A 16,092-nucleotide genomic window follows, 5' to 3' on the forward strand; every position below is an offset into this window, starting at 1 on the left:
TGTGTAAAGTCCTTATGCAGTTTACAATTAATATCTTCACCAAAAGATAGATGCTAGGGACCCTGGCCAGTTGGCTCAGTGGTATAGCATTGGCCTGGCATGTGGATGGACCCGGATTTGATTCCTGGTCAGGGCACACAGGAGAAGCAGCTATCTGCTTCTCCACCCTTTCCCCTCCCCCTTCTCTCTCTCTCTCTCTCTGTTTCTCTCCCACAGCCGTGGCTCAGTTGGTTTGAGCTCATCAGCCCGGGCACTGAGGATGGCTCTGTGGAGTCGCCTCCTTAGGCACTAAAAATAGCTCGGTTGCAAGCATGGCCCCAAATGGGCAAAGCATTGGCCCCAAATGGGGGTTGCCGGGTGGATGCTGGTCCTAGTGCACGTAGGAGTCTGCCTGTATTATCTCCCCTCCTCTTACTTGGAAAAGGAAAAAAAAATGATTGAAGCTAGGAAGAAAAGGTTTGTAACAGCCTTTAGTTAGAGTTTTCCTCTAAAGGTGATACAGAATTTTGCTACAAACAGAACATTGAACCATTTTTTAGGATGGGAGTTTTAATGCATTTTTATAGCAATTAAAATAGGGAAATATTCTATACAATTAATTAATGTTGCTATCTTCAACTTGACAGCAACTTGATATTTCCTCTCCTCACCTAATCAAATCGTTTTACTGGTGCTTTTATCTTAGAGAAACAACAGAAGATTTTAAAATTTGAAAGTGTTTGAAAACTACATGCTTATCCCATGTCATTTCATTTATTCTTACAGGCTTTTAAACATTCCCCCCACCCCCCTGAGGAAAGAAAGTGGCAGATATAATGAGCTTCATTTTAACTTTTCATCTTGAGAAATATCCAACTTATACAAAGAGGGAAAAGATGAACCTTTATGTACTGTGATCCATTGTAACAACTTAATTCAATTTATGATTAATCTTACTTCATGTCTCCATTTACCCGTTTTCTTCTCCCTAAACCCAGATTAATTAGCTCTATTTTAAATTAGAAAACTGAGGCAGGGAAATAATAGTGAATTATTCAATATTATCAGTCCAGCCAAAAGGAGCATTACAATTTTCTGTCTGACCCACTGCTTGGGGTCAGGGCTTCATGAAGTTTAATCCATGGATCAAGGCCAGTGATATGAAGTAAATAGTTTATTGCTTTCTATGTCAGTTTTTGAGAATTGAAAGATACATAATCTTATGAAAAGAGTTTATATAGGTAAGAATTTTCTGGATGCCTAACCTGTGCTAGGATCATAGGAAAGCAATGCTGATTCCTATGAAATATTTATAGCAATATAATGTTTTAAAAATGCCTTTCATCAAAGCATGACATAAGGTTCTTATATACAGGATGGTCTTAAGCTTTGTTAAAAACAAAGCAGATAAACAAAGCAGAAAAATAGAAAAGAGGTACATGGGATGCTACTTTTTGTCATCTGAATGTAGGACTTTTTGCTTAGCTGTATGAAAATAATTTTGTAATGATTATTTGTTGACTAAAACTGTGAAAATAACTTTTCTTAAACATATCTTTTAAATATGAGATTCTTTTCAGTCTTATTCAATTATAAGACTACTGGGAGCTGTAAATTGGATGTGAATAGATACAATTTTGAATTCTTGTGGCTTGTACCAAGTTGCGTAATGTAATACAATAAGTGATGGATTTGAGAAAACTTTTAACCAGTATGTCTTTGTATTATGCTATCTATGTGTTTCAGGTGAAGCGGTCTAAACTTCATGAACAAACTGTGGGTTTGGACCTGACATGGAAGAAGATAGTGAAATTTCTGAATGAAAAGCTGGAGAAGAGTGAAATGCAAAATGTAAATGAAGACTTAAAAGATATATTGCAGGCTGCAAAACAAATAGGTATAGTTTTGTTTTATTCACTTTTTAAAGAACTACTAAGTTTCAAAAATAGATTTCTTTAAAAGTATATATGATAGAGTTAAAGGCTAAAATTTCCAAGCAAGTATTCATAATTATGGAAGACTGTCTTATTTATTAAGGAGCTTAGGATAGAGTCAGTGAGCTAGAAGTAACAAGTAATTAAAATATAATCAACCATGAGGGATTTATAGGAATTTAGAGTTTGAAAACCACTGTCTTGCTTGAACTAAGGATAGGATAAATTAAAATTTTGACATAACTTGAAGAATGCTTAAAAGCCATGTAAACTCAGTCTCTTACAGATGCTCACCTAGCACATGGTGAGGGCAGCGCTGAAGCTAAACTTGCTTTCATTTCCCGTCACACACTGGCATTCTCATCAATTGATTATATTTGGAGGAAATTCTAGTTAGAGATTGATTGTAATTGTATATGCTTAATACTTGTTACTTTCCCAAGATTGAAAACAAAACAAAACAAGGTCTCTGGTAAAACATACGACTGTTCATTGATATTTATTATCACTTTTCAGACTGATGACTAAATAGCATATTTAACGGTACCGTAGTCCTAAAGTTTTCAATTCCATTTACAAATCTACAAAAAGTTCAAATTGATGCTCTCGCCCTTGTCAATTGGTTTCCATCTTTCTCTCTCTCTTCTGCACATCTTCCCTTCACTAACTGTGCTTCAGACACGTGGCCTTTTCTTACTTCTGCAGACCCACCAAGTTAATGCTTGTTTTGAGGTCTTTGTACTGCAGTTTCCCTTACAGAGAATGTTCTTCAGTCCTAATCGTAGAGTAGGTAGATCCTTTCTTATTATTCTAAACTCACCTAAAAAAATCATTTCCTTAATGAGGCCCTCACTGACCATCAGTCTGAGGTTGTTATCCAGTCACTCTTTATCTTATAATCCTTGCTAACATTTTCTCCATACCATTTATAATTATCTGATATTTTGCTTGTTTCTTTACTACCTGTATTTTGTGACTAGGATATAAGTTTCATGAAAATAGGATCTTATTTTTCTTGTTGAACACTTCATCTGTAGTGCTTAGAATAGTGCTTGCATGTCTGAGGTATTTAATGAAGTTTCACTCGATAAATAAATGAAAAAAGTTTTCTCAGCTGAATTCTCGGTAGAAGGAAAATGAAATCATTACGTATCATTTGCTGACTGGCATATAAACACCCTCCTACACCAACTTTAGAGGGTGTTTCTGATGTCTCATACACAGGAAGCTTTCTTATTTATTCTAATAAAATCTGTCAAGTATTTCTTCAAATATTTTGACTTCGATATATCATTTAATTATCATTGGTTTATAATATAGTGTAATATTGAACTTAATGTCCTCATTGTTTTAAGTTATGAAAGTACCAAATGAATATTATGCATGTTTTTGCATTTAGATGATCTTCTGAAGTTCAGGGGCTATAGTAAAAATTGAGTTTGCCTAAGCCTAGGGGAAATAGAGCGCACTTTGATGAAATGTGTAATAGCATTTGGCATAGAATCACATTTTATATTTTAACAGTGCAGAGGCAGATAGGTTCATTGAAAATGGTAGGGAAAATGCAGTCTGCAGTCTATTTGGATCACCCTGACTAGGATCTGAACCCTCTGGGCTTCACTGTCTTTATTTCTAAGATGTTCAGGCCCCTGAGGGGCCGTCTAATAAAGTAACTTCTCAAAAACTATAGAGTGTTTTCCCTCTTTTCTAGTTCCATTATACAAATGCCTCAGAATACTTAGCAAAAACAGGAGTATAATGATATAGTAATTAAGATTTAAAAAATTATCCTTTGGACTATTTCACGAATATCTCAGAAGTAAAAAAATTACTGTTTTTAAATACCAGTCCTTAAACATAATCCCAGGAGTTTTTCCTGTTGGTTAACACATCTGATTCATACTCAGAGACTAATGTATTGACTGATATGTTTAAGAAATTGACTATTTTGTGATGTAATGTCACAGAGAATATTTTTATGACTTAAAGTCTTAGGGTTGGATTTAGGTAAATGCTCTGTTATATATATACTTATAATTCTATGTTTAAGTCGAATCTTTAATGAACTAATAGCTGACTAGTAGTCAGCTTCTCTTTCTGAAATCCTAGTTTCTTTCCATTCCTTATAGTCAGAGGCCAGAATATGAAAATATTGCTGATATTGGAACTGTAATTAAGATAAGCAGCTTTGAAAAGATTAGTCTCATGGTAAATATGTCTGTGATTCCTCTTAAATTTCTCTTTTAGCATTTTTAGTGTAATTATATGAAAAAGGTAGAGTAAGGGAATAAAGAAAAGGAACAATTACTGATTTCAACTGAGTATGATGGAATAATATGAGGTACTTGTTTAAGACCATATGCATTGACTAGTTAGAGTAATAGGTATTTTAAGCTGGCGGGGACATCAGGGAACATATCTAGTCCCTTTTTTTTTTTAAATTTTGTATGTTAAAAAACAGCTCATAAAGGTTAAGTGAATCCATGGCTGTGGTGAAGGTAGGCCCAGACCCAAATTTTGAAATATAAACATGATGGAAATCGTAGATTCTTTAATTTTCTTGTCAGAGGTCAAGTTCTGTCTAGGCTACATTCACGTTCTCTGCATATTTACCGTTACCCAAGTTTAAGCTTTTACCCTCTGATGTTTGAATTACCACTACATTAGCCTGTTGCCTCAGCCTTCTTTCCTTATACAGTTTCTTCACTGTGACTAGACTGATGGTTGTAAAAAGCAAAAGTAAAACTCACTTTTATTCCCAGTTTACCCTTTGCCAAATGCCTTAGATTGAACTTGAGGAATGCTCCTTTATGAGTTGAAACTATGTATATTTTTATCTCTTTGCCATTCTGTTACATGCAAGTTTTACTCCAACATATGCAATATTTGCTGTCTTAATTTCCTGAAACCTTTACTGTTTTTTTCTTTTTTTGACATTTGTGTGTTACAGTAACTTTCTCCATTGTGTTCATTTGGGGAAATGTGTCTCATCTCTAAAGAAATGGCTCAGGCTTCATTTATGTACTGTTATCCCTTTGTAATCATAGTAGATAGTGATCCATTAGATTATCATCTATTTTATACTTTTTAGAGTACTTTCTCATTGTTGGATAATTGTTATACCTGTCCCTTCACTGATGGGCTGTGAATGCCTTGATGATACAGGAATTCCACAGACCCAGCATCTTTGTATTCTAGAGCCATGTAGTGTGGGGCATACAGTAGATATTCAATAAATAAATGAAGCATTGAAAATCCAACTAAAATACCTATATGATCTTTACTACCTCTGATGCCAACAGTGTTTTAGAAGTGTCAGCTTCTTCTTATTTTAAAGTACTTTTATTCTCTCAGATTTATGTTTACTATATTCTCATACCTATTTACAATTTTATTTATCCCTCTAGATTATTGTAAAAATAAAATTTAGCTTTAGGAATATAATAAATTACTTAAAAATAGTATTCTTGGCTCTTAATTTTAGTTTATCCAAATACTCATTGTAGACATAGCTATCTCCTCTATATGGATTTTGAAGGAGAAATATACTTATATTCCTATATTCTGTGTGCAGTGAAACTTTGTCAATGCCTTTTATTTGCTTCAAATAAAAACATTTTTTTAAATAAAGAGGTCAAGATTGAGAGTGGCAGTCAGTAAAATGCATCAAGTATTAGGCATGCAGCTCTGTTACTTAGAGTTTTAATTTATTATTATAGGAGCTTGATTTTCCTGTATCATTACAGAAACTTTAAGAATTTCACAGCATAAATAGTAACTAGAATGGGGGTCCGGAATAGTGGGAAGGTCAGTAGGAAAGCCTAACAGTTCTCTAGTCAGCTCTCTTAACTACATCTGTCAAGGCCACAATAGGATAATCTAATGATATTACTCCGGTCTGGATATAGATCAGGACTCAGGCATAATTGAACTAGTTTTTTTTTTCCGTGTTCATATTATTTTGCCATATACAGACCTATTTTTTCTGCCTTCTCTAATTTATAACCCCTGCTTTATTTGGATTTTGGTATTTTTATGCATTTTACCTTTAATAACTTTGTCTTTTCTAAGAAAAGTATGAATCAAAATGTAGCTTGGACAGGAATGACTTACCAAATGTGGTTTAGGGAATTTGAGAATCTCATGTTTTTTGAGTTGTCAAGGAAATAAGATTTCACTCTAAGTGAAGAATCAAAACGGGGGGGTGGATACCAGTTTATAAAGCCAATGACTGGATAAGGAGGTATATAAAGATAATAATAGGATCTGGCAATTCTATCTATGGAAGTAAGGGTGAGTATTTAAAATAATAAAGGCTTATATGGATGAGGCAGAAGGTTTTTCAGATTTACTTGTAAAAAATGCAGCTCTCTTGAAAATTGTGGATCCTGAAAAAGTTCAGAGATTCCCTTCCCATGAGCTGGTAGAGCAATTTATAACAATTTTCTGCTGCGACTAGTTAGAAGAATTGTAGAACAGCAAACTATTTGACTGCATCATATTACCTCTAAAGCAATGAAGAATTATGGGGCCAAGATCTGGATGCAGAAATCCAGAAAATGTGACCCTGGCATTAGGGCCACTTTTTCCAGAAGAGGAGGCCAGATGAAAAAGAGGAGATGAGAAAATGAGCAGAGTTTTTGCCAGATCCAAAGGACGAAGATGACAAAAATGACTAAAATAGACAAAAGAAGAAATAGAAAATCTGAATATTGACTATAAAAGAAATTGAATCTATAATTAAAAATCTTCACACTAAGAAATACTTGTGCCTTAATTGTTTCACAGGAGAATTTCGTATAATGGCATTCGAAAGGTCTGAGGGTACTGCAGATGAAAGGAGGCTACAGGCATATAATAATCTAATATAATGTCCTATCCTTGATTGAATAATCAGAATAAGAAATTGGAAAGATATTTTTGAGGGCCATCATAGAAAATTGAGTATATGCTAAGTATTATTAGGTACTGTTAGAATTTAGGTGAGATCTGTTGTGGCTGCGTAAGAGGATATCCTCCATCTCAGTAGACGGCTGCCGTGTTTATAGTGAAGTGTCGTGAAGACTGCAGTGTACTTCAGATGGGTCAGTAAAAATACCTGAGGTGTGCATGAGAATGAGAGAGGAAATGCAAGTACACGTGAGTGCACGAAAAAGTAACTATTGGACTCAAAAATAGGGGGAAATAGTGTGATTCATGTAAAGTAATAAAAGTTTAAAAATTGCATGATTATTCATTTGAAGAAAAACCATATGTTACTAAAATTCAGTTATGATAAAAAGAACTCTTTTGCAAACTGGGAATTGAAGGGAAATTAATTTGATATAGTATTTATGAAAAAAATCTAGGTCAAGTTATTTAATGATGCAGTGTTGAAAAAACTTCTCTGAGATAGGGTTAGATAAGAATGCCTATCACCACTTCTGTTTCTCACTGTACAACAGGTTCTTGCTAATATAAAGCAAGAAAAAGAAAGGTCGTAAAGATTTCTTAAAAACTGCCATTATGTATATGACTGTATTTTTAGAAAATTAATTTTACTTTTTTTTTTTTTTTTTTTTTGTATTTTTCTGAAGCTGGAAACGGGGAGAGACAGTCAGACAGACTCCCGCATGTGCCCGCCCGGGATCCATCCGGCACGCCCACCAGGGGCGACGCTCTGCCCACCAGGGGGCGATGCTCTGCCCCTGCCGCGACCAGAGCCACTCTAGTGCCTGGGGCAGAGGCCAAGGAGCCATCCCCAGCGACCGGGCCATCTTTGCTCCAATGGAGCCTTGGCTGTGGGAGGGGAAGAGAGAGACAGAGAGGAAGGAGGGTGGGGTGGGGAAGCAAATGGGCGCTTCTCCTATGTGCCCTGGCCGGGAATCGAACCCGGGTTCCCCGCACGCCAGGCCGACGCTCTACCGCTGAGCCAACCTGCCAGGGCAAAAAATTAATTTTGTAAGGTCAATATAAATATCACTTTTATTTCTACTTACCAGCAGCAAATTTTTAAAAATGCCATTTACAAAAGCATTTTTTTTAAAATCATCAAACACCCAGAAGTAAATTTAACAAAAGATACGCAAGTTTTTCTCATGGAACACTAAGGTATTACTAGAAAAATTAAAGACTTAAATAAATGGAGGCCTATCCAAAGGATAGGAAAATTCACTGTTATAAAGATATTTTTAACCAGTTGATCTACAGATTCAGTGTGATGTCAAAAACTCAGTGGGCTTTTGTTTGAGGAAGTGTGTTTATGAGTGGAAATTGACAAGATAATATGAAAGTGATAAAGAAATTCAAAGGCAAGTAGCAACCAAGTTAACCTTGAAAAATAAGGAGGTTATTCTATCAGATATTAAAACTTACTATAAAATATTAGTAATTTAGATATGTGTTGGTTCAGGGGTAGACAAATAGAACAGTGGGATGAAATAAAGGTCAGAAATTGACCCATGGGTATTAGAACACTTGATTTATCTTGAAGGCCATGAAGTAGTGAAACTTGGCTCTTTTTTCAGTACATGGTATGGTTCAACTGGAGATAAATATGTATCTATATATATATAAACATATACCTATGCAGATAATTCTTCTCGAGTTGTAAAATGATAACTTTAAAAGAATAAATTTTCTAAGAGATAGTGTAGAAGAATATCTTATTGACCTTTGTACATGGAAAAATGCATTAAACAAAACAAAGCACTCAAAAAGGAAATAATTGGAAATTGGATCACGTTAAAATTGATAGTTTTTATTCTTTGAAGGTAAAAAGACAGGTCATATAGTCTCAACATACATAATCAAAAAAGAGACCTTGTATCTACATTAAATAAGAACTTCTATAAAATAATAAGAAAAGGACAGATGATTCTATTTAAAAATGAGGAAGAGCCTTGAACAAGAATTTCACTGATGATAATTGAATGGCCAGTAAACATGAGAAAGTGCCCAGCCTTATTAGTAATGAGAGAAATGCCACTACATGCCCATACTAATAGTTAAAATTAAAAAGACAGGCTTACCAATTGTTGGTCAGGCTCAAGAATGTGAAAAATTCTCAACTGCTGCTGGTAGAGTTTAAATTGGTATGACTGCTTTGAAAAAATGTTTGATAGTATCAACTGTGGTTGGACAAGTTAAATGTTAAGTCTTGGTACATATATATTACCCACTAATTCATACATAAATATCCAATAAAAATGCCTTCATGTGTACACAAAGAGGCATGCATTCATTATTTGTGATAGTCTTAAAGTGGAAACAACCCAATTCACCTTTAAATGGTGGCATAGATAAATTATGATATATAGACTACCTGTAACACAGTCATATGTAACATTGTGAATGAATCTTACAGTGTTGACTGAGAGAAGTCAGACACAAAAAAACAGAATGATTCTATTTACATGAAATTAATAACTAGGCATGACTAATTGCTGGTTTCAGAAGGCATGGTAGTGGCTTTTTGTTTAGGAAGGCGATAATAGTGACTGGGATTATATATGGGAGAAGTTTCTGGGAAGCTGATAATGTTTGTTTCTTAGTTATCCAAATTTCACACGTATCTTCACTTTGTGATAACTGAGCTGTATGTATATTGTATATATTCTTGTTATATTCAGTAAAAAGTGAAAATTGTGGCTTTTTATATTATTAATTTTTATAAAATATTTCAGACTGCTAAAAACAAAAAATCTTTAACAAATATCACTGTATTCCCTGCTTAGCTTAACACTTGGCTATCTTTCCTTTAGATTTTCTTTTTAAGAAACAAAATGGTTTTTTTTTTATTATTAAGTGAGAGGTGGGGAGACAGAGACACAGATGCCCACATGTGCCCCGACTGGAATCCATCTGGCGATCCCCCTATTGCGATGCTGTGCCCATCCAGGGTGCTGCTCTCTTGCTTGGCAACCCAGCCATTTTTGCTCCTGAGGCAAGGTAATGGAGCCTTCCTCAGCGCCTGGGGCCAACTTGCTCAAACCAAGCCCCTGCTGCGCGAGGAGAAAAGAGAGAGAGAGAGAGATGGGGTAGGAGGGGAGAAGAAGCAGATGCTCACTTCTGTGTGCCCTGATTGGGAATTGAACCCAGGACTTCCACATGCTGGGTTGATGATCTACTGCTGAGCCAACCGGCCAGGGCTGAAAAAATACAATCTTACTGATGTGGTAATGACTACCTGCTCAGTCTCTCGTAATCAATAACTTCAATATTATAAAATTGATATTTAGCATTCCCATTACTATTTTTATATTTTTATGACATTTACCGCATTTCCCCATGTATAGGATGCACTTTATTTTTTCTGAAAAAGTTGAGGTCTAAAAATGGGTGCATCTTATATAGTGATAGTGGCATTTCAAATGCCATAGGTAGGAGAGAGGACGAAGCAATATATGAAGAATATGAAGACAGTGATTCGTCATCAGACACAGATGAAGACAAGCTAATACAGGGGTCGGGAACCTTTTTGGCTGAGAGAGCCATGAACGCCACATATTTTAAAATGAATTCCGTGAGAGCCATACAACAACCCGTGTACGTTACACATTATCCAATAAAAATTTAGTGTTGTCCCGGAGGACAGCTGTGATTGGCTCCAGCCATCTGCAAGCATGAACATGAGCGGTAGGAAATGAATGGATTGTATGTAATACATGAGAATGTTTTATATTTTTAATATTTTTTTTATTAAAGATTTGTCTGTGAGCCAGATGCAGCCATCAAAAGAGCCACATGTGGCTCACTAGCCATAGGTTCTTGACCCCTGAGCTAATGGATGGGAGTTTTGATAGTGATGAGCTGTATGACTTTTATGATGAATAAAACATGAGTTTAATAACTTTATGTAATACTTTTTTTTTTCAAATTTTGGGCCCCCAAATTAAGGTGTGTCTTATACGTTGGAGTGTCTTATACATGGGGAAATACTGTATATATTCATAATGATATGTATTAGGAGTGTATTTAACTCAAATATCAAACCCTACCAAAGTGACAGAGATGAAGTGGGTTTATTCATCATTTCATTTGACGGACTCTAGAATTCAGCAGCCTTTTTCCCTCCCTTTTTAAAAAAAATATTTTTATTTTTCAGTTACAGTTGACATTCAGTTTTCTTTTTATGTCAGTTTCATGTGTACAAAATACTGGTTAGATGTGTATACAGTTTCCAAAGTGATCTCCCTGATAAGTCTAGTATACCCACCTACCACCATACGGCAGCCTGATAATGTTAGGGGACACACTGCTAATGGCTAGGCCTTTCCTTCATGTCTGTTGGCTTTGTTCACCTTGTCTGCTTGGCTTCTCTTACATCTTTCCATTTGATGCTTCCTACTTTAGTTTTTAAAAAGTTGAGTATATTTCTAGATATTCTAACAGTTCAACCACATTTGCATTACTGTCATAAACTCTACTTAATTATAGTTTATTTTTAGATATATGGGTAGATAAAATAAGCTAATTAGAGTATTTACAACTGTATTTTTGTAATAAATGTATAATAAATAATAAAAACGCATCTTTATTTCATTTTTGGTTTTAAATTTTCATGAAATTATTTTCCTATAGGTTAGGATAATTTCAAATTATCAGAAAAATGTATGGTACAAATTTAGTTCTATCACTTACCAATGAGTAACTAATATCACTATAACTGTTTCCTCATATATAATATAGTCATGGTAGTTCTTACTTTGTATAGTTGTAATGGGAAGGAATACTACAAAGTGCTTCGAATAAAGCCTGGTAAATGGCTGTCAATGAATAATTTTATTATAGCCCTAGACGTACCAGTAGCCATTGGTAAACAAGGAGTTTCTCTGTGTGGTTAAATGTTATGATTGATGTATATGCCCCATGATGATGTGGGTTGTATAGGGCAGGAACTTTGCTTGAGTAAGTCAGGAAGGAATTATTAATTCATAGAGGAGAAAAATTTGGGACACAATTAGATTGTTTTGAATGTCTCAGGGACAGAGTTGTTTATAAATATCCATATCACAAGAAAAATTACAAAATAAACAAGCTGAATAACAATAAACTTCATAGATGATTTGAAAATATATTGGCTGTATAAATATTTCAGATTACATGGAAATATGGCAAAACAGCTATAAATTGAATGGATATTATAGCAATGGCAAGAGTTAGAAATAGGATCAACTCTTCACAATTTGCTTTAGTTTGTCAATATATTATTTTTCATTTACAAATTATGATTCCTTGAGCATAAGAAAATTTACACTGTTTCTTAGTAAAGGCATTTTTAAGGTGCAGTTAATTTTCTTTATAGCACTATCAGGTCTATAACTAAGCATCTGTAAATGGGTGCTGCACTGATATGTATACTTTAAATCATCTATTTCAAATGTTTTTTTAAATCTTGGGTAGTAAAAAATTAAAACAATACCAGTTAAATCTCAGTGAGTTGCATGATTTGTTCAAAGATAGTTTATTTCTGTGTAATGATGCTCAAAATAATGGTTTTATTATAGGAAGATTATATGTAAAATGAAAACTTTTATGTTAGCTCTTTGGATACTTGGAAAATAAACTTGTAATTTGATGTAGGATTTTGTAGTACTAGAAATGGTAATATAATGGCTCAGTGCTCACTTAAAGTATACACTCCAGTAAGATGACTCTTTACATTTTGTAAAGAATATATTGTACATAGAATTAAATGGCTGACTTTAAAACATGATGAATTGCCTGGCCTCTTTAATCTCTTCTACAACTACTGCTCTTTTTCTTTACCAGATATGTTTCTCTATTCTCTCCTTTCATTATTTGCTCACCCTGAAGGCAGTAGTTTCTATTAAAGTGTAGGGGTAATCTTAATATCTAAGGAATTCCTTCAAATTACATACTGTATTGAACATGTCTTGAATATTTTGCCTTATTGCAAGGTTTTGCTGGATAATTTATTTTTAAAGATTTTATTGATTTTAGAGAGAGGAGAGGTGGAGAGCGAGAAGTATCAACTCATAGTTACTTCACTTTAGTTGTTTATTGCTTACTTGTGTGTGCTTTGACAAGGCAAGCCCAGGGTTTCAAACCGGCGACCTCAGGGTTTCAGGCTGATGTTCTAGCCACTGCGCCACCGCGGTCCAGACAGGAGGATTTTTGAAGTACAAGAGTTCTGATATTCTCAAAAATAAAGAAAGCTCATTATTCTAAGTTATATTACTTAGCCAATTTTCAATTTATATCACATACATTTTTCAGTTTATCTCCCAAGTTATATTGTAATTGCTTTTCTCTGTTGTTTATTTTCAAGTAGTATAATGCAGAAAGAACAAAAAATCCTTGCTCTTGAAGTCTTACTAGAATATTATTTAATCTCTGTGTATCTGAGTTACGCTGTAAAATGAGGAAAATATTTGTCAGATTCATATGGTAACTTTTGATACTGTACTTGTTAAAAAATATCCTAATCAAAAAAAAAAGAAAAAAAAAGTCCTAATCTGCACTGGAGGTGAATAGGTAGAGGGAAAATCTGATGGAGGTGTGGGATAGTGTAATTTAAGTTGAATCATTGTTTTTATATGTTATGCTGTTGCTGCTACAAATAGTTTACATATTTGTAAAAGAAATAATCAGCAGCCCTGACAAGATATCTGGCTGGTTAGGGCATAGTTCCGAAGCTCAGAGGTTGCCTGTTCAATCCCCGGTCAGGGCACATACAGGATCAGACCTATTTTCCTGTCTTACTTTCCATCTCCCTTCTTCTCTCTCTAAAATAAATACACACACACACACACACACACACACACACACACATTTAAAAAGCTTCTTTTAAAAAAAGGAAATAATTATAATTATCAATTAAAAATTAGCTAATCTCTTTTCAAATATAACGTTTATAATAGCTTGCCTGCCTTGATGGTATTGTTAACAGAATGAGCATAAGATGACACTGATGCAGGGTTATAATATGGTATTTACAGTTGAAGATCAAGTATTGGGTAAAATGGGCATTTAAAGTTTGGACATACATGAAAAAATAAATTTGATTGCTTTGAACATTTCAATATTAACATACTAGCATAAAAGATTTTTGTATAATATTTTCTACTAAAATTGAAGATTTAACTGGTCAAGGAACTCACTTGTGGACTACTTCTAAATTGGACATTTGGCAATTAAGGATGCAAACAGTTAATGGATATATTCAATTAAAATTTACTACATATCCCTTTTTAAGAATTTCTCAACTATTAAAGTAGACTGTTTAAAAAGTTAAAATTAACAGCTTTTTAATATTTTGTAATCAAAGATAAATATAGAAGTAAATTGTGTGTTGAGGATGATTTATTCATAATTCTGGTTTAAAAAATTTGTTGCATAATAATGTTACAGCAGTCAGTTACCAATTGTATATTTAGAGTTTACTCTCATTTGCTTTCAGTATAACTATTAAGTGGGTAGGGCAAGTATTTGTTATTAATAAAAAGTATTGTAGTGATCTAAGTTTATCTCTTTAAATGTGTTGCAGTTGAAGTGCCCGGTGTATAAAGCCAATTTTCTGGTTTACAGTTTATCCTGTTCAATTTTTTATAGATAGAAAATTAGATATTCAAGTGGTTAGATATCCAGAGCAGCTTTGCCCAGAGTAGCTTTCTTAAAGGTTTGAAGCTCTTAAGTTTGATTCTGACTTTTGCCAATTGGTTAGTATATATATTGTTTTCATTGATTTTTTGAGAGAGGGGGAGAGAAAGGGGAAAAAGGTGGGAGTAAGGGAGGGAGAGACAGACATTAATTTGTTGTTCTACTTATTTATTCATTCATCAGTTGATTTCTTGTACCCTGACCATTAACCCAACTATAACTCTCAGGAGGATGCTCTAACCCTGGACAGCTATCTAAATAGAGTATATTATTCATGGAGGCTTTATCTTGAGAATGTTCCTATTGTTTGCAGAAAGATGAGCAGAGTCAGTTGTGGGAAACAGAAACTCTTTTAGATTTGGGAGCAAATGTTAAATGACCAGAGTTTCACTCTAATAATCGTTTAAAAGATGACTAGATACTAAAATTGTATGTGAAATATAAAGAGAAATGAACAAAAAGGTTGTTTCTAAATGAGATCCTCAGTTAATTCAACATGTTTAATTTTGGATATAGCACTGCTCACAAAAATTAGATCAAGGAACATGCAGATACTCCAGTACTTTGTCTTTTGTATAGTGCATAAAATCAAACAACTTTCTTTGACTTGTCCTTTGCTTTTCTGATGTTCTTGTTTAATAAAAAAATCAAATGTTTTTATAGCTTCATATTCATTTTGAAATATCCCCTAATTTTTGTGAGCAGTATATAAGAAAACAAGAACATGACTACTTATTACAGAGGTCCCCTCTATGAGCATACCCTCTCGTTTTCCAAAGCCTCAGCACTCCTTTCTCTTTGGCGAATGTGTGCTGGTTCAGTCGGCCAGCTGATGGAGAAGCAAAGCATTAAGATTTCCTGTTGGTTTCCCTTCTAATTCCAGTTTGTTGAGGCGATGTGAGGCCTGCCAGAGCTTTGACAATTCAGACATGTAATTGCATTTATTCTCTTAGCATGTTTTTTGTTTTACAAACACCTTTTATATTTTTCAGTCACGAAAAAATCTAAGTGCTGGCTTTTTGGGGGAGGTGTACTAGCAAATTAGGGTGATTCCTTTGTTGCTGCTCTGCTGGGGCCACCATTCCCTGCTCCAGTCCTAGCTGCCTTCTCACTGGGCCGCTGACCGCAGCCGGTCCCTGTAGCTACTACGTCATCATATGCAGACGGTTTCCAGATGGCGCTGTAACCGAGCCCTGGAACGCGTGTCGGGCTGGGCGGGGCGACACGCGTGTGTGGTTGCCGGAAGGCGGCACGGAACGGGAAGGGTTCGCGTGCTTTAGCGCTCCAGAGAAAAGCTTTGTGTTCAGAATGAAGTAGTTTGTTTCTTTGTTAGTCAACACGGGCAACAAATAATATATGCTAGTGCTTCTCAAAAATTGGGATTTCCAGACTCCTAGGTAGCGCAGTACACAGATTCACTTTTGAGAAATGACTTTATGGTGTGAGCACTTGTCTGTTCTTAGCAGCCCAACTCAAAGAAATGGAGTAAGTTGTAAAGCTAAGTTAGTAAGTAGGAGAAAGCAGTAACATTTATGAAGAACCATTATCCAAGTAAGATTAAAATTTTAAAGGGGTA

General features: G+C 34.7%; 1 protein-coding gene across 1 annotated transcript in view; it reads left to right on the top strand.

Moving 5' to 3' along the window:
• Positions 1-16,092, top strand: part of ASCC3 (activating signal cointegrator 1 complex subunit 3) — a 351,207-nt gene that overhangs the window by 14,042 nt on the left and 321,073 nt on the right. The window contains exon 3 of the mRNA XM_066358816.1: positions 1,726-1,876. Coding sequence (XP_066214913.1) covers positions 1,726-1,876 — 151 coding nt within the window. The remainder of the gene's footprint in view (positions 1-1,725; positions 1,877-16,092) is intronic.

Source organism: Saccopteryx leptura, chromosome 1, assembly GCF_036850995.1.
Source record: "Saccopteryx leptura isolate mSacLep1 chromosome 1, mSacLep1_pri_phased_curated, whole genome shotgun sequence".
In the NCBI taxonomy this organism is placed as follows: Eukaryota; Metazoa; Chordata; class Mammalia; order Chiroptera; family Emballonuridae; genus Saccopteryx; species Saccopteryx leptura.